Genomic DNA, 20,303 nt, shown 5'->3' with positions numbered 1-20,303 from the left:
GGCAATTTCTTAAAATACGACAACAGTGAAGTTTGTTGCATTAATTGCCTCTTCCTTTTATGAATGATTTCTCTGTTTGACAGCATTTTACCCACAGTAGAACTTCTTTCAAAATTGGAGTCAATTCTCTCAAACCCTGCCCTTGCTTTACCAACTAAGTTTCTGTCATATTTTAATCCTTTGTTGTCATTTCAACAGTTGTTACAGCACTGTCACCAGGAGTAGATTCCATCTCAAGAAACGACTTTCTTTGCTCATCTGTAAGAAGCAGCTCCTCATCCATTAAAGTTTTATCATGAGATTGCAGCAATTCAGTCACATCTTCAGGCTCCACTTCTATTTCCAGTTCTCTTGCTATTTTCACATCTGCAATTACTTCCTCTACTGAAATCTTAAATCCTTCAGTTTCATCCATTAGGGCTGGAATCAACTTCTTCCAAACTCCTGTTAATGTTGATATTTTGACCTCTTCCCATGAATTATGAATATTTTTAATGGCATCTAGAAAGGTGAATCCTTTCCAGAATGTTTTCAATTGACTTTGCCCAAATCCATCAGTGGACTCGCTACCTATGGTAACTGCAGCCTCACAAAATGTTTTTCTTAAATAATAAGACTAGAAAGTCCAAGTGACTCCTTCATCCACAGGCGGCAGAACAGATGCTGTGTTAGCAGACATGAAAACAACATTAATCTCACTGTACATTTCCATCAGAGTTCCTCAGTGACCAGGTACATTGTCAATGAGCAGTAATATTTTGAAAGAAATCTTTGTCTTTTATTTTGTTTTACTTTATTTTTTTGAATTTATTTTATTTTTTATACAGTAGGTTCTTATTAGTTATCTATTTTATACGTGTTAGTGTATATATGTCAATCCCAATCTCCCAATTCATCTCACCACCACCCACTGCCCACTTTCCCCCTTCAGGTGTCCATACGTTTGTTCTCTACATTTGTGTCTCTATTTCTGCCTTGCAAACCGGTTCATCTGCACCACCTTTCTAGATTCCACATATATGCCCTAATATACAATATTTGTTTTTCTCTTTCTGACTTATTTCACTCTGTATGACACTCTCTAGGTCCATCCACATTTCTACAAATGACCCAACTTTGTTCCTTTTTATGGCTGAGTAATATTCCATTGTATATATGTACCACATCTTCTTTATCCATTCATCTGTCGATGGGCATTCAGGTTGCTTCCATGTCCCGGCTATTGTAAATAGTGCTGCAATGACTGGGGTGCATGTGTCTTTCTGAATTATGGTTTTCTCAGGGTATATGCCCAGTAGTGGGATTGCTGGGTTATATGGTAATTCCATTTTTAGTTTTTTAAGGAACCTCCATACTGTTCTCCATAGTGGCTGCATCAATTTACATTCCCACCAACAGTGCAAGAGGGTTCCCTTTTCTCCACACCCTCTCCAGCATTTGTTGTTTGTAGATTTTCTGATGATGCCCATTCTAACTGGTGTGAGGTGATAACCTCATTGTAGTTTTGATTTGCATTTCTCTAATAACTATTGATGTTGAGCAGCTTTTCATGTGCTTCTTGACCATCTGTAGGTCTTCTTTGGAGAAATGTCTATTTAGGTCCTCTGACCATTTTTGGATTTTTTTTTTTAATATTGAGCTATGTGAGCTGTTTATATATTTAAGAGATTAATCCTTTGTCTCTTGATTCATTGGCAAATATTTTCTCCCATTCTGAGGGTTATCCTGTTTATGGTTTCCATTGCTGTGCAAAGGCTAAGTTTTATTAGGTCCCATTTGTTTATTTTTATTTCCATTTCTCTAGGAGGTGGGTCAAAAAGGATCTTGCTGTGATTTATGTCATACAGTGTTCTGCCTATGTTTTCCTCTAAGAGTTTTATAGTGTCTGGCCTTACAGTTAGGTCTTTAATCCATTTTGAGTTTATTTTTGTGTATAGTGTTAGGAAGTGTTCTAATTTCATTCTTTTACATGTAGCTGTCCAGTTTTCCCAGCACCACTTATTGAAGAGACTGTCTTTTCTCCATTGTATATTCTTGCCTCCTTTATCAAAGATAAGGTGACCATATGTGTGTGGGTTTATCTCTGGGCTTTCTATCCTGTTCCATTGATCTATATTTCTGTTTTTGTGTCAGTACCATACTGTCTTGATTACTGTAGCTTTGTAGTATAGTCTGAAGTCAGGGAGACTGATTCCTCCAGCTCCATTTTTCTTTCTTAAGATTGCTTTGGCTATTTGGGGTGTTTTGTGTTTCCATACAAATTTTAAGATTTTTTGTTCTAGTTCTGTGAAAAATGCCACTGGGAGATTGATAGGGAGTGCATTGAATCTGTAGATTGCTTTGGGTAGTATAGTCATTTTCACAATGTTGATTCTTCTAATCCAAGAACATGGTGTATCTCTCCACCTGTTGGTATCATCTTTAATTTCTTTCATCAGTGTCTTATAGTTTTCTGCATACAGTTCTTTTGTCTACTTAGGTAGGTTTATTCCTAGGTATTTTATTCTTTTTGTTGCAATGGTAAACGGGAGTGTTTCCTTAATTTCTCTTTCAGATTTTTCATCATTAGCGTATAGGAGTACAAGAGATTTCTGTGCATTAATTTTGTATCCTGCTACTTTACCAAATTCATTAACAGTTTTCTGGTGACAGCTTTAGGATTCTGTATGTATAGTATCATGTCATCTGCAAATAGTGACAGCTTTACTTCTTCTTTTCCGATTTGGCTTCCTTTTATTTTTTATCTGCGATTGCTGTGGCTAAAATTTCCAAAACTATGTTGAATAATACTGGTGAGAGTGGCAACCTTGTCTTTTTCCTGATTTTAGTGGAAATGGTTTCAGTTTTTCACCATTGAGAACTGTGGCTATGGGTTGGCTGTGATGTTGGCTGTGGGTTTGTCATATATGGCCTTTATTATGTTGAGGTAAGTTCCCTCTATGCCTACTTTCTGCAGGGTTTTTATCATAAATGGATGTTAAATTTTGTCAAAAGCTTTTTCTACATCTCTTGAGATGATCATATGGTTTTTATCCTTCAATTTGTTAATATGGTGTATCACGTTGATTGATTTGCGAATATTGAGAATTCTTGCTTTCCTGGGATAAACCCCACTTGATTATGGTGTAGGAAACTTTTAATGAGCTGCTGGACTCTGTTTGCTAGTATTTTGTTGAGGATTTTTGTGTCTATGTTCATCAATGATATTGGCCTGTAGTTTTCTTTCTTTGTGACATCTTTATCTGGTTTGGTATCAGGGTGATGGTGGCCTCATAGAATGAGTTTGGGAGTGTTCCTCCCTCTGCTATATTTTGGAAGAGTTTGAGAAGGACAGGTGTTAGCTCTTCTCTAAGTGTTTGATAGAATTGGCCTGTGAAGCCATCTGGTCCTGGGCTTTTGTTTGTTGGAAGATTTTTAATCACAGTTTCAATTTCAGTGTTTGTGATTGGTCTGTTTATATTTTGTATTTCTTCCTGGTTCAGTCTTGGAAGGTTGTGCTTTTCTAAGAATTTGTCCATTTCTTCCAGGTTGTCCATTTTGGTGGCATATAGTTGCTTGTAGATTCTCTCATGATGCTTTGTATTTCTGCAGTGTCCATTGTTACTTCTCCTTTTTCATTTCTAATTCTGTTTATTTAAGTCTTCCTTGTTTTCTTGATGAGTCTAGCTAATGGTTTATCAATTTTGTTTATCTTTTCAAAGAAGCAGCTTTTAGTTTTATTGATCTTTGCTATCATTTCCATCATTTCTTTTTCATTTATTTCTGATATGATCTTTACGATTTCTTTCCTTCTGCTAACTTTGGGTTTTTTTGTTCTTCTTTCTCTAATTGCTTTAGGTGTAAGGTTAGGTTGTTTACTTGAGATTTTTCTTGTTTCTTGAGGTAGGACTGTATTGCTATAAACTTCCCTCTTAGAAGTGCTTTTGCTTTATCCCAGAGGTTTTGGGCCATCATGTTTTCATTGTCATTTGTTTCTAGGTATTTTTTAATTTCCTCCTTGATTTCTTCAGTGATCTCTTGGTTATTTATTAACGGATTGTTTAGCCTCCATGTGCTTGTGCTTTTCTACATTTTTCTCCCTGTAATTTATTTCTAATCTCATAGTGTTGTGGTCAGAAAAGATGCTTTGATATGATTTCAATTTTCTTAAATTTACCAAGGCTTGATTTGTTACCCAAAATGTGATCTATCCTGGAGTATGTTCATGTGCACTTGTGAAGAAAGCGTAATCTGCTATTTTTGGATGGAATGTCCTATAAATATCAATTAAATCTATCTGGTCTATTGTATCATTTAAACCTTGTGTTTCCTTGTTATTTTTCTGTCTGGATGATCTATCCATTGGTGTGAGGTGTTAAAGTCCCCCACTATTATTGTGTTACTGTTGATTTCCCCTTTTATAGCTGTTAGTATTTGCCTTATGTATTAAGGTGCTCCAATGTTGGGTGCATATATATTTATAATTGTTATATATTCTTCTTGGATTGATCCCTTGATCATTATGTAGTGTCCTTCCTTCTTTGTCTCTTATAACAGTCTTTATTTTAAAGTCTATTTTATCTGATTCAAGTATTGCTACTCCAGCTTTCTTTTGATTTCCATTTGCATGGAATATCTTTTTCCATCCCCTCACCTTCAGTCTGTATGTGTCCTAGGTGTGAAGTGGGTCTCTTGTAGACAGCACATATATGGGTCTTGTTTTTGTATCCATTCAGCGAGCCTGTGTCTTTTGGTTGGAGCATTTAATCCATTCACGCTTAAGGTAATTATCTATATGTATGTTCCTATTACCACTTTCCTAATTGTTTTGGGTTTGTTTTTGTAGATCTTTTCTTCTCTTGTGTCTCCCACTTAGAGAAGTTCCTTTAGCATTTGTTGTAGAGCTGGTTTGGTGGTGCTGAATTCTCTTAGCTTTTGCTTGTCTGTGAAGCTGTTGATTTCTCTGTCAAATCTAAATGAGATCCCTGCTGAACAGAGTAATCTTGGTTGCAGCTTCTTCCCTTTCATCACTTTAAATATATCATGCCACTCCCTTCTGGCTTCTAGTTTCTGCTGAGAAATCAGCTGTTAACCTTATGGGAGTTCCCTTGTATGTTATTTGTCGTTTTTCCCTTGTTGCCTTTAATAATTTTTCTTTGTCTTTAATTTTTGTCAATCTGATTGCTATGTGTCTCAGCATGTTTCTCCTTGGGTTTACCCTGCCTGGGACTCTCTGCGTTTCCTGGACTTGGGTGGCTATTTTGTTTCCCATGTTAGGGAAGTTTTTGACTATAATCTCTTCAAATATTTTCTCAGGTCCTTTTTATCTCTCTTCTCCTTCTGGGACCCCTATAATGCAAATGTTGATGGGTTTAATGTTGTCCCAGAGGTCTCTTAGGCTGCCTTCATTTCTTTTCATTCATTTTTATTTATTCTCTTCTATGGCAGTGAATTCCTCCATTCTGTCTTCTAGGTCACTTATCTGTTCTTCTGCCTCCGTTATTCTGCTACTGATTCATTCTAGTATATTTTTTGATTTCAGTTATTACATTGTTCATGTCTGTTTGTTCTTTAATTCTTCTAGGTATATTTTTGTTAATTCTTGTAGGTCTTTGTTAAACATTTCTTGCATCTTCTCAACTTTTGCCTCCATTCTTTTTCCGAGTTCCTCGATCATCTTCACTATCATTATTGTGAATTCTTTTTCTGGAAGGTTGCCTATCTCCATTTCATTTAATTGTTTTTCTGGGGTTTTATCTTGTTCCTTCATCTGGTACATAGCCCTCTGCCTTTTCATTTTGCCTGTCTTTCTGTCAATGTGGTTTTTGTTCCACAGGATGCAGGATTGTAGTTCTTCTTGCTTCTGCTGTCTTCCCTCTGGTGGATGCGGCTATCTAAGAGGCTTGTGCAAGCTTCCTGATGGGAGGGATTGGTGGTGGGTAGAGCTGGGTGTTGCTGTGGTGGGCTGAGCTCAGTAAAACTTTAATCTGCCTGTGTGCTGCTGGGTGGGGCTGAATTCCCTCCCTGTTGGTTGTTTGGCCTGAGGCAACGCAGCACTGGAGGCTACAGGCTCTTTGGTGGGGCTAATGGTGGACTCCAGGAGGGCTCACGCCAAGGAGTACTTTCCAGAACTTCTTCTGCCAGTGTTCTTGTCTCCGTGGTGAGCCACAGCCATCCCCTGCCTCTGCAGGAGTCCCTCCAACAGTAGCAGGTAGGTCTGGTTCAGCCTCCTATGGGGTCACTGCTCCTGCCCCCTGGGTCCTTATGCATACACTACTTTGTGTGTGCCCTCCAAGAGTGGAGTCTCTGTTTCCCCTAGTCCTGTCAAAATCCTGCAGTCAAATCCCACTAGCCTTCAAAGTCTGATTCTCTGCAAATTCCTCCTCCCATTGCCAGACCCCCAGGTTGGGAAGCCTGACGTGGTGCTCGGAACCTTCATTCCAGTGGGTGGACTTCTGTGGTATAATTGTTCTCCAGTTTGTGAGTCACCTACCCAGCGGTTATGTGATTTGATTTTATTGTGATTGCACCCTTCCTACTGTCTCATTGTAGCTTCTCCTTTGTCTCTGGATGTGGGGTATCTTTTTTGGTGAGTTCTAGTTCTTCCTGTCAATGATTGTTCAGCAGTTAGTTGTAATTCTGGTGTTCTCGAAAGAGGGAGTGAGCACACGTGCTTGTGGTCCACCATCTTGAACCGACATCCAGAAATCTTTCTTTCTGAGCAGTAGCTCTCAACAGTAGGCTTAATATATTTAGTAAATCATGTTGTAAAGAGATGTGTTGTCATCCAGGCATTGTTGTTCCATTTCGGGAGTACAGACAGAGTTGATTTAGCATAGTTCTTAAGGACCCTAGGATTTTCAGAATGGCAAATGAGTACTGGCTTCAACTTAAAATCACTAGCTGCATTATTCCCTTACAAGAGAGTCAGCCTGTGTGTTGGAGTTTTGAAGCCAGGTATTACTTCTCTTCATCTATGAAAGCCCTAGATGGCATCTTCTTCCAATAGAAGGCTGTTTTGTCTACATTGAAAAATCTGTTGTTTAGTATAGTCACCTTCATTAATTATCTTAGCTAGATCTTCTGGATAACTTGCTGCAGCTTCTGCATTAGTGCTTGTTGCTTCACCTTGTACTCTTAAGTTATGGAGATAGCGTCTTTCCTTAAACCTCATGAACCAACCTCTGCTGGCTTCAAACGTTTCTTCTGCAGCTTCCTCACCTCTCTCAGCCTTTACAGAATTGAAGAGAGTTACGGCCTTGTTCTAGATTAGGCTTTGGTTGAAGGCAATGTTGTGGCTGGTTTAATCTTCTATCCAGAATACTGAAATTTTCTCCTTATCAGCAATAAGGCTGTTTCACTTCCTTACCATTCCTGTGTTCACTGGAGTAGCTCTTTAATTTACTTCAAGAACTTTTCCTTTGCATTCACAACTTGGCTAACTGTTTGGCACAACAGGCCTAGCTTTTGGCCTATCCCAGCTTTCAACATAACTTCCTCTCTAAGGTTAATCATTTCTAGCTCTTGATTCAAAGTGAGAGACCTGCAACTCTTCCCTTCATTTGAACACTTAGAGGCCTTTGTAGGGTTATTAATTGGTCTTTTTCAATATTGTTGCATCTCAGGGAATAAGAAAACCCAAGGAGAGGGAGAGAGATGAGGGAATAGCTGGTCAGTGGAGCAGTCAGAATACACACATTTATCTTTTAAGGTGGCCATCTTGTAATGGGCATGGTTTGTGGCAACCCAAAATATAAAAATTACAATAGTAATACCAAAGATCACTGATCACTTCAAGTGGGATTTATCCCAGGGATGCAAAGATGGTTCACTATCCACAAATCAATGTGATATACCACATTAATAAACTGAAGAATAAAAATCATATGATCATCCCAATAGATGTAAAGAAAGCTTTTGACAAAACTCAACATCCGTTTATGATAAAATTTCTCCACAAAGTAGGTACAGAGGGAATATACCTCAACAAAATAAAGGCCATATATGATAAGTCCACAGCTAACATCATACTCAATGGTGAAAAGCTGAAAGCATCAGGAACAAGACAATGATGCCCACTCTTGCTAGTTCTATTCAACACAATTTTGGAAGTCCTAGCCACAGACAAGAAAAAGAAAGAAAAATAATCCAAATTGGAAGGGAGGTAGTAAAACTGTTCCTGTTTGCAGATGACATGATATTATACATAGAAAACCCTAAAAACACCACTAGAAAACTACTAGAGCTCATCAATGAATTCAGTAAAGTCACAGGATACAGAATTAATATACAGAAATCTGTTGCATTTCTCTACACTAACAAAGAAATATCAGAGAGAGAAATTGAGAAAACAATCCCATTTACCATTGCATCAAAAAGAATGAAACACCTAGGAATAAATACGTGGAGGTAAAAGGCCTGTACTTGGAAAACTAAAGATACTGATGAAAGAAATTGAAGATAACACAAAGTGATGGGTAGATATACCATGTTCACAGATTGGAAGAATTAATATTGTTAAAATGACTATACTACCCAAAGCAATTCACAGGTTCAATGCAATCCCTATCAAAATACCAATGGCATTTTTCACAGAACTAAAACAAATAATTCTAAAATTTGTATGAAAATTCAAAGACCCTGAATAGCCAAAGCAATCCTGAGAAAGAAAAACATTGCTGGAGGTATCATGCTCCCTGACTTCAGACTGTACTACAAAGCTACAGTAATCAAAACAGTATCGTACTGGCAAAGAAACAGACACATGGATCAAAGGAATAGAATAGAGAGCCACCCAGGAATAAACCCACACACTTATGGTCAAGTAATCTATGACAAAGGAGGCAAGAATATGCAATGGGGAAAAGACATTCTCTTCAATAAGTAGTGCTGGAACAGCTGAACAGCTACATGTAAAAGACTGAAATTAGAACATTTTCTCATGCCATATACAAAAATAAACTCAAAATGGATTAAAGACTTAAATTTAGGACCAGAAACTATAAAACCCCTAGAAAAACACATAGGCAGAGCACTCTTTGACAAAAATTGTAGCAATATATTTTTTGGATCTGTCTCCTAAGGCAAAGGGAAGAAAAGCAAAAATTAACAAATGGGACCTAATTAAATTTAAAAGCTTTTGCACAGCAAAGGAAACCATCAACAAAATGAAAAGAAACCTACTGAATGGGAGAAAATATTTGCAAATGATATGACCAAAACTGGTTTAATATCCAAAACAGACAGTTCATACAACTCAATATTAAAAAAAAAAAAAACAAAAACAACCTGATTAAATAATGAACAGAAGACCTGAATAGACATTTTTCTTCAGAAGACATACAGATGGCCAACAGGCACATGAAAAGATGCTCAACATTGCAAATCATCAGAGAAATGCAAATCAAAACCACAATGAGGGGCTTCGCTGGTGGTGCAGTGGTTGAGAGTCTGCCTGCTGATGCAGGGGACACGGGTTTGTGCCCCGGTCTGGGAAGATCCCATATGCCGTGGAGCGGCTGGGCCCGTGAGCCATGGCCGCTGAGCCTGTGCGTCCGGAGCCTGTGCTCCGCAATGGGAGAGGCCACAACAGTGAGAGGCCCGTGTACCGCAAAAAAAAAACCACAATGAGATATCACCTCACATGTGTCAAAATGGCTATAATCAAAAAGACCACAATTAACAAATGTCGGCAAGGATGTGGAGAAAAGGAACACTGTACACCTTTGGTAGGAATGGAAATTGGTGCAGCCACTATGGAAAACAGTACAGAGGTTCCTCAAGAAACCAAAAATACAACTACCACATGATCCAGCAATTCCACTCCTGAGTGTACAGGCAAAGAAAATAAAAACACTAATTTGAAAAGATACATGCACCACAATGTTCATAAGCATTATTTATGCTAGCCAAGATATGGAAGCAACCTAAGTGTCCATCAACAGATGAATGGGTAAAGAAAATATGGTATATATACACAATGGAATACTACTCAGCCATAAAAAAGAATGAAATTTTACCATTTGCAACAACATGGATGGACCTAGAGAGTATTATGATTAGTGAAATAAGTCAGACACAGAAAGACAAATGCTATATGGTATCACTTATATTTGGAATCTAAAAAATAAAACAAATGAATAAATATAACAAAACAGAAACAGACTCAAAGATATAGAAGACAAACTAGTGGTTACCAATGGGGAGAGGGAAGTGGGGAGGGACATTATAGGGGTAGAGGATTAAGATGTACAAACTACTATGTATAAAATAAATAAACTAAAAGGATATATTGTACAGCACAGGGAATATAGCCAATATTTTATAATAACTTTGAATGGAGTATAATCAATAAAAATTTTGAATCACTGTTGTATACTCAAAACTAATATAATATTGTAAATCAACTATACCTAAAAAAAAGATCACTGATCACAGATCACCATAATAAAATAATAATAATGAAAAAGTTTGAAATGTGAGAATTACCAAAATGTGACACAGAAACACAAAGTGAGTCAATGCTGTTGGGAAAATGGTGCCAATAGACTTGCTTGATGCAGGGTTGCCACAAACCTTCGATTTGTAAAAAATACAGTATCTGCAAAGTGCAATAAAGCAAAGTGCAATAAAATGAGGTTAGTCTGTACCTTTTTTTTGTATAAGCAAAAATCCTCTTCAGATTTCTTTTGGTTAGCACAAACAGATACTAATGCAGGTCTTCCATAAAAAACGAAGTGGCGTAAAGTGAATTTTGAAAAGCGTGAGATACCTGTATTTCTAAAACTCCTTTTAAGCTCTTTCCAGGACAACTTCATGCCTGTCTTACATGCATCTCAGCAACTTCCCTTTAGAGGTGACATCCACTTTGAAAAGCCTGATTTATTTCCTGCCATATTTCTTTTTTCCCCAAGGCTTCAATCTCAAAGCATTCTATACTTCTGCTATCTGCTTTACCTTCCTTTTCTATTCCTAACCCTCAGTCCCTCTGAGTAGGGAATGGAATTGGGAAGAAAGAACTAATGAACTCTCAAAAGAGTTATTTACACCTCTATACATACTAGTTAGAAGAGGCAGAAATTATCTTATTGTCCCCTCTATTTGCTACACAAATTTTACTTTTTCGTCATCTTCATCCAGAGAATCCCTGATAGGTGTTTTTAGGACCTCAACTATTATTAGGTAGACATGCTGAAAATCAAATAATTAAGAGAGGACATAATTTCACACATAAGGACTTTATAGTCACTCTGTATAACACAAACTTCTATATGCTAGAAGTTTTCGTGAGGAGAACTCTTGATAAGAGAATTTGATTGACTCAGCTTTTTATAATTGGTTGCTTACATTATACTAGACAATTATTTGCTTCTATAACAGTAATTGAGTATATGACTAGGAGGACTATTGTATATGAAATAGTCATATGAAAAATTTTAAGCATTTTTTAGGTTTATACTTCAAATGTCGATAAAAGATATAAGATACAAGATCTCTCTTCTGATGCTGAAATTTTATCTTGATAAAATTAGTTTGTTTTCAAAGTATCTCAATTTTTTTAATAAAATAAATTGGAAGTAAACTTAGGATGTTTAAAGAAAACAAAAAAATTCCTAGATAGCTGCTGACTTTAATAAGAAATTTTTAATATTACTAGTGTATAAATTTTAAGTAGCATTTACATTATTTCTGCTTATGTTTATTCCCTATTTAATTTCAATTTGACATAGAAGTGGGGCTTTCCATTTAGCTAAAATTGAGAATCCAAGTATTAACATATTTTAATCTTTTGGAAGTAAGGAAGAGACACACTGTAACACCTGGAGCTTAGATTTGTGGTCTAATAGCTGTAGATTTACTTGGTCAGCCTTATGTAGTATTAGACCTGGGACTTACCAATGCTTTGGCAAAAATAAAAAATAGCAGCTAAACTAATGAATCAGGTTGCATTTTATTATATATGAATGGTCTAAAAGTAAGAAAAAATATTTGTACTCATGTCTTTTAAAAACAAAATTTATTTTAAAAAATTAATTTTCAAAATAACTTTTGATAAATTTGAAAATTATATTGATATTTTACTGATCAGAGTATAAAATAATCTTTATTTTGTTCTGTACCTCAGTAAGTATTTTGTAAATTTACTTTCATTTGTGTAAAATTTCATTTATGACTAAAGTTTGTGTATACTTCTAAATGACTAATAACATGAACTTATCAGATTGTAGTTGGGCAAATATTCTCAGTTTATAATATAATCTAGACTTTAAATATATTTTTCAAGCCAGAAAATAACATTTTTCACAGTAAAGTTTACATAGCATAGCGGTTAGCTATATGCTTAATAAAAAAATTATCTTGAGTCCAAATCCATAGGAATGTACAACAAGAGTGAACCAAAATGTAAAATATGGACTTTGGATAATTATGATATATCAATTTAGGTCCCTCAATTGTAACAAATGTACCACTCTGCTGGGGAATGTTGATTGAAGAGGCTGTGCATGTGTGGGGGCAGGAGGTATATGGGAAATCTCTGTATCTTCCCCATAATTTTGCTCTAAACCAAAAAAACTGCTCTAAAATAATAAAGTCTTAACTTTAAAGAATTAAGCCAATAAAAAAATACTCTTGACTTTCTCTTGTAATTTTTCAAGCTATTAAGAGACTTCTTGCTAAAACTGCGCTACAGATCATAACTTGTTCATTTTACAACTCTCAAATAACAGGAAGAGGCATAAAGAAGCTTCTTGGATTTGTATCATTTTTGTACATTACTGCATTGTTGGAAGAGTCTTAGACACAAAGGAGAAAATCAAGATTTCTTAGGTTTTGAAAAATGCTTCTGAACTTATCTGTAGAAATATGAAAAGAAGCTGTGTTTAAAACAGAGTAGGCAACCTAAGTGTCCATCATCAGATGAATGGATAAAGAAGATGTGGCACATATATACAATGGAATATTACTCAGCCATAAAAAGAAACGAAATTGAGCTAGTTGTAATGAGGTGGATGGACCTACAGTCTGTCATACAGAGTGAAGTAAGTCAGAAAGACAAAGACAAATACCGTATGCTAACACATATATATGGAATTTAAGGGAAAAAAATGTCATGAAGAACCTACATAAAGAACCTACCTAAAGACACAGACCTACTAGAGAATGGACTTGAGGATATGGGGAGGGGGAAGGGTAAGCTGTGACAAAGTGAGAGAGTGGCATGGACATATATACACTACCAAACGTAAAATAGATAGCTAGTGGGAAGCAGCCGCATAGCACAGGGAGATCAGCTCGGCGCTTTGTGACCACCTAGAGGGGTGGAATAGGGAGAGTGGGAGGGAGGGAGACGCAAGAGGGAAGAGATATGGGAATATATGTATAACTGATTCACTTTGTTATAAAGCAGAAACTAACACACCATTGTAAAGCAACAATAAAGATGTAAAAAAAAAAAAAAGAGTAGGCATTTTTTTAAAATGAGAGTCGTACACAGAAATTAGTGAAATTTCCAAGTGACTAATTCAGTTTCTTTACTTATATATTTAAATGTATATATTATGATTTAAGGAAGTAAAGTAGGGCATACTGTAAGTTTAAATCATTTTCAGAATCTAACATACATAGACTTCTCTATAATCATATATTCAATAAGCTATGAACATTTATAAGTCATTTGTGCTACATGTCTACTTGGACTAATTTTAAGTTCTAACTAATAGTAAAACAATGTATTAAACCTAAGTGTTCATAATCAGACATTCCTCTATTATAACACTAATATAGCCTCTTACCTTTTTATTCTTGGTCTTTTTCTTTTTCTTTGGTTTACTCTTAACCTGATAGATAAGAAATAAATCATTTATTTAATATGCAATTCAAACTGCACAATGGATTACTTTACAAAATGTATTTCCTCTAACCACTGGGATCTTTTATCTTCTAATATAGATCATACTTTCCTTCTAGATTCTATGGAAAATTATTTTCATCTTAATTTTAATCTCAGTTTTCTGCTTGAGAAATCACTGATGTATAAAGGAACAACATATAATGTCAATAAGCAGGCTACTGAAAAGAGCTCAGAGGTCCTCACTTGCACACGTGCATGCATGAGTAACAGAGGAGGAAGGCACCTTAAAAAACATCAACATATTCAGGTCCATTAGATGAAAAATTAAGCCTACGAAGAATTTAGTGACTACATAATATCTGTTACCACTTATCTGTAAAGAAACACATCCTGGATGGTTTTAATTCTACCTCTGTGTAAATAGCATTGAAATATCCCTGTTTTCTCTTCCTTTCTCTCTCCTTCTATTCCCCACTATGCTTTCTTCTACTTTCTGTTAACCTCCCACATCCATTCTACCACTCAGGATGAAGAAACATGTGCCAGGCACATAATAAGTGTTCAATAAATGCTGCCAAAATATATGGCTAAGGCAGGAAAGATTATGGAAGAAAGTATTGGGAAAAGAACCATTCCAATTCAAGCTCTGTGTAAACACTTTGATAAATATAAACTAAGATTGTCTGGGAGGCTTTAAGAATAGCACATGCAACAAGCTAAAAGCCTTAAGTTCTTCTAATTCAAATATTAATGAGCAGTTATACTTCCTGGAGATCTTTAATAGATTCTGTTGAAGATTCACTGGGTATCGATGCCCCATCTTTATTCATTTCTGCTAACTGTATTTCAGGGATTGATTTCACATTTATATTGTACTCCATAAGAGGTGGACTTAGTTCTTCTTCTTCATTTTGTAACTCTTCTATTTCAATACCTAAATATTAAAACCAAAACACTCAAAGTCTGGATGCATATAATTTTAGCCTCTTATCACTATTTTGAATATATTTACTACCCCCATAACACCACCCCAGAAATAGAAGACATCTTACTCTGTTCAAATACTAAATGAAAATAAAATGCCCATTTATCAATGACCAAATAACAGGTACATATACTAGCCTGAAACCAATCAATATAAACTCAAATGCTGAGATACTTGACTGTTATCTTAAGCAGACTATAGATACAGATAATGTAGAACTTAAGTCAATTCTAAATACTAAGTTTTTGAGTATCCTGACATTGACCTTATTAAATATTGCAACTAGTATTATTTTAGGGCATAAGTCTGAAACATAAAGAGAAGGAAAAGCTAGATGTTTTTTTTCCCTTTTTTCTTCTTTTTTATAATCAAAGGTTATTAAAGGGTATCAGTCCCCAATTATGTGACTTCCTTGATACCATGATCCTTGACACTGCTCTAGAGATTCAATACCTAAACTTGTGGACTTCATGTGACTGGTCACAGATGGTCCAAACAAAACCCATTGTGTTACTTTCTTAAGTATAATTTTACTCCAAACAAAACCCATGGTGTTACTTTCTTAAGTATAATTTTAATTGCAAAATTTGAATTCCATTTTAAAAAACCCAACAGTACATAAATGGAAATTAAAAAATTAGCAACTTACCACCTGGCAGAAAAGTATATAGCTTAACAATGGATAGTTAACCAGATAAAAGTTACATAAGCTAAACAGTAGCATATATGAGCAGGTAGAGCAAGCAGGTAGGCATTTTTGCCTGTTGAAGTGCCCTGTGTGTCAAAAGTTAAAATACTCTGTTAGGGTAAACCCTAGGGCATGTGCACTAAGACAAAGGCAGAATAAAGGCTCATACTAGATTCAGCTGACCAGTAGTAATCTGACCATAAAATTTTCTGATCTTATAACAAACAATTACAGTTTATCATACAGTTTATCTGACCAAGTAAAAATCTATAGGTGCCCCTTAGCTACCCTGGGTTGAAAGGTCACTTAGGCATTTGGTTTTTAAACATACTTACGTTGACTGCCCGTTATTGACTGTAGAGCAATTCCTATGATACATAAAGAAAAAAATTAGATATATAATTGCAAATGTAATGTAACTAACAAATATCAGACTGAGACTAAGAAAAATCAGAAGATTTTTTACATTGCACCAATAAATATTATAACTAAAAATAACCAGCTTCACTCATGAATCTAGTTTAAACAAGGCTTAATTAGATTATAACATAAAGGTTATAAACCCATGTTTAGAGAAAGAAAGGTTTAAAAAAAAAGATAGTTCATAATAGATAATGCCTAGAACACAAGCACTTTAAATCAAGAAGCAAATTTTTACAGTTTACAGTCTAAGTTCATGAAGTAATTGTCAATTATGAAGCAAACCTCCATTGAAAGTTTGAGCCTTTTTTTTAGCAAAATCCTGATGAGCATTCTCTCTCCTTGCCCATTAATATTTATTAAGCACCTATGATATATCAGGCTGTGTTAGGCTCTAGAGTTTGAATGGTGAGAAAAAAGATAACCATCATAGAGATTTAGTGGGGACAATGGATATTAATCAAATAATCAGATACACAAATGAAAACCAAACTGTAATAACTACTAGGGAAGACACATAAGATACTAGGAAAGCCTCTATTAAAGGAACTTGAGCAATAAGCTCGTCAGACTTTCAGAGTGAAAACTGTTTGAAATACCTTGAATTTATTGCTCAAGTCACTTTCCCAAATATTTTTATTCTCATAAGTTTTTGTCATTCAAAATCTTAATAGAGTAAATGTAAAAAAGAAAAGTCTCTAATTTATAAGCCAATTTACAAGTCAAGGGTGCTTGCCTGACTTTCTTATAGCATCAAACTCAGCATTCTCTTCTTTTATGTTCAAAGAAAGCTTTCTTAAAGGTTAAGTAGGAAAACACAATGGAATCCCAGAGCCTTAGCAAAAGGAGTGGGATTGGGGCCTAGCAATTATAGCTGAAGAAAATCTGGACCAGGTCAACAATTACTAGAAGCTTGGAAAGTTATACATTTAAATAGCATCACTGTGATCATCAGTTGCTCACCAGGTAGTATGACTAATAATTTGGGACCAGGAAAATTCACCTAGAATAACACAGCAAGGGTTTCAGTGATGCTGACATGGCTTCAACTCCACTTTCCACCATGACAGCTGAGAAGTTATCCTGGAATGTGGGGAGGAGGTCTGAAGTCTTCCCCATAACAACAAATAATGTTTGGGAATGGACACCGCCAACCTTAGACAACCTTAGACCTTGCATAAATGTTATCTGATTTTTAAAATTACCTATGACCAAACTTTTAAACAAAAGTCAAGGTTCTGATAGAAAGGAGAAACATACACTCATGGTGTCTAAAAGGGCATTCTTGAAATACTCAGTACCTGTATTTCATGGTTTTAGTCATCCTTAATTTTGTAGAAGTGATAAAACTCCTCTACTTAAAAATATTCAACAATTCCTTTTTGAAAACACAAATTCCTCAACATGGCAAGAGAAATCCTCTTGAATGTATTCTATGAACTCTCCCCTACTTTAATCTCAGTATTGCCAAACTTTTTAGTTCCTTGTACTATAATATATTTTTATGTTTCTATACCTTTGCTCTTGTTTCCTTCTGAAACATCCTTCTCCATCTTCTTCACTTGGCTAACTTTTACATGTCATTTAACAACTCCTTAGATATTCTATCTCCAGAAAGTCTTTTTGGATTCTCTTAGGCTAGAATTTCCCATGGTATTCTGGAAACATCTCTAGCACTGTAATTTCTATTGGCTTCTTGATGAGGATATTCTCTCAAGAATGTGAGCTCACTGAATCTCCTACCATTAGCACTGTACCTGGCACATAGCAGACACTCAGTGAAGGTTTACTGGCTTAAGTAAATAATTATTTTGTACCTTGTTGATAGCAGGATAACATCCTCTGAATGATTTCTGGTACTGGTATGCCTAGGTAGATGGACAGCTGATGGTAATCAAGGGAGATATTCTCAATGGGATTCTCCTTCACTTTGTCAATATCTTCTTGCTTCATCCCGAGGCGCAGAAGAATATCTGAAACTTTTTTCCAAATTGAATTGAATTGTGACTCAGTGAGACCATTCATCAAAATCTCACTAAGGAGGATATCCCTGTATTTGCACAGCCTCAGGATGTCTGCAGACTTAGAGAGATCAGAAGATGGTGGTTCCATATTCCAGCCTTTTTTGGGTGCAGGGAACACATTCAAATGTTTTATGAGAGCTAATAGGAGGTATAAGTCAAACTGTTTGGACTGTGGCAGCTCCTTGTTTGGGGGATAAAGCAGATGCCATGCTCCACCCAAAGGGTGATTGGTCCAAAGATGGTTGTAGTAGGGTTCCAATACATTCTTGTGTATAAGAAGCTCTTTTTTCAAAAGAGGGGGTGGCATAGCCTCATCAAATATTTGCCGAACAATGTCAGTACCAGAAACAATAATTATATGAAGCAGATGATAGAAATAATTATAATCAAGTTTGAAGATAGGCATTTCATCTGAAAATGAATTTTGAGAAGTCAAAAGATTCCACATTAATGCTCTTTTTCTATGTGATTTCTTGCATTACATCCTAAGCTCCTGTAGGACAGGCACTATTCCAGAAGAATGAAGTACAGTACAGTGCTTTGTCACAGCCAATGCTCAATAGGCATGCTGCTATCTGTCTAGCTGTCAAAAAGTCAAAACAAAAACAGTATGTTCCAAGCAAAAGTAATCACAAAAACTAATCACTATAGAAGGCTTTCAACCATCCAGGGTTTTGTTCAAATAAATGAGCTTTGGCCACCAAATGGCATAAAAGTATTAAGCCTTTGAAAATTCTGAAGACTGTCAAGAATGGTAACTGCCAGTGTTTAGTTATACTTTACTTAGGCAATTATATTTTATCTTAATCAGCATTGTCCAGTAAAACTTTCTGTGATGAAAATATTTTAGATTTTCACTGTCCACTGGCCACTGAACAGTGGAAATGCTGCTTGTCTGACAAAGGAACTGAGTTTGAAACTTTATCTAATTTTAATGAGTTTAAATTTAAACAGCCACATATGGCTAGTGACTACTGTATTAGACAATACAGAACTATAGCAAGAAACATAGTGATTTAATGCCTTGCTTCTCAAAGTACAGTCCACTGGCCAGCAGCAGCAGCAGCCACATGGGAGCCTGCTAGAAATACAGAATCTCAGGTCTCACCCCAGAGATACTGAATTGGCACCGACATTTTAACAAAATCACAGATGATTCAAATATATATTAAAGTTTGAGACACACTGATCTTATGAACCTCTTTTTCTTATCCTTTCAAAAAATAAATTAATGATTAAGTAGGTATTTCATCAATGAAATGGAATAAGGCATGAGACGGAACTATTTGATATTTTTCTGGTTTAGTAGCACTTCCCAAAGAGGAAAGTAGACTGAGGTGAATTAGAAAGTAATAAGAATTTGGTATATGATGGTATATTTTTAAAACTAATAAAATATGTGTTTATTATAAAGCACAACTTTATTATTTTATCCTTCATGATTCTGTGTTTCAAAAGATTTTTAAAGTAATATTCTTGTTTGATATACTTGACATAAACTGTGGAGGCAAACAAGGTTACAAAGCAAATGACTCAAGGAGCTTTCTCTGGGCTGCCAAATAAGAAGCTGGCTAGGATCAGGGACATCCATTCTCCCTAGCAAGAAGGAATGCCACCAGACTACTCTTCCATGGGTCCAGGAGCCCTTAAGCTCTGCAAGTGCTGAGCAGCTGGCATTTCCTAGCACACTCCTAAAGAGCTGGCACCTAAGTTTAGACTACTTGGCCTTGAGCCCCAAATGTTCATTCTTTCCATTTCACCCTTTTAACAGGGAATGCAACAAGTGAGGAGTTGGTAGGGAACATCAGCTGAAGCTCAATCTGTGTAGTCACAGCTATGCACCAAACCCAGCAAACTTCTCTATAGATGCAAGGTAATGTGATACCCATACACCTGCTAATCTTTCTGTCCATGAATTCCAGCCTACACCAAGTGATGTTTGTTAGTGTAAACCCAAGCCCAGCGAATGACAAACTCAAAGAAACACACAGTTGTTAATGGCATGATACTTTACAGAGCAAGTCAAAATTTTTAACAGTTTTCAACAGGAGACATATGAAAGTAAAATATACCTTTTGTACCAAATTTTAAACTGATCTTCGGTCTTATATCGCTATCATCTATTTTCAGAGACATCAACTTTTTATAACTGCAAATGGAAAAAAAATTAGGTTAAAAAAGTCAGTCAAGATTTCTAGTATCAGCATGGCTAAGTCAGTGAGCAATTTCTTCTCTTCCTTCTGGAAATAACTTAAAAGCAAAGGAGAAAAATAAATGAAAAAATAAAAAACACCAACAGTAACAACCCTACATTGCCACTTTCATTAGAATTCGGAGGCAAGTAGAATTGCTAGA

At 35.8% G+C, this 20,303-nt stretch overlaps 1 protein-coding gene across 2 annotated transcripts in view; it reads right to left on the bottom strand.

The window, feature by feature from the left end:
* Positions 1-20,303, bottom strand: part of DZIP3 (DAZ interacting zinc finger protein 3) — a 121,408-nt gene that overhangs the window by 41,922 nt on the left and 59,183 nt on the right. For both annotated transcript variants that reach the window (XR_014326235.1, XM_082840043.1), the window contains exons 13-17: positions 20,021-20,097; positions 17,742-18,359; positions 15,840-15,872; positions 14,596-14,765; positions 13,773-13,817 (exon numbers count right to left, since the gene is read on the bottom strand). Coding sequence is in view for 1 of the 2 variants with exons in the window: in XM_082840043.1 (XP_082696169.1) it covers positions 13,773-13,817; positions 14,596-14,765; positions 15,840-15,872; positions 17,742-18,359; positions 20,021-20,097 (943 nt within the window). In the remaining variant the exon portion in view is untranslated. The remainder of the gene's footprint in view (positions 1-13,772; positions 13,818-14,595; positions 14,766-15,839; positions 15,873-17,741; positions 18,360-20,020; positions 20,098-20,303) is intronic.

Source organism: Leucopleurus acutus (genome assembly GCF_964270905.1).
Source record: "Leucopleurus acutus genome assembly, chromosome: 5".
NCBI lineage: Eukaryota > Metazoa > Chordata > Mammalia > Artiodactyla > Delphinidae > Leucopleurus > Leucopleurus acutus.
This window is presented reverse-complemented; position numbering and strand designations above follow the sequence as displayed.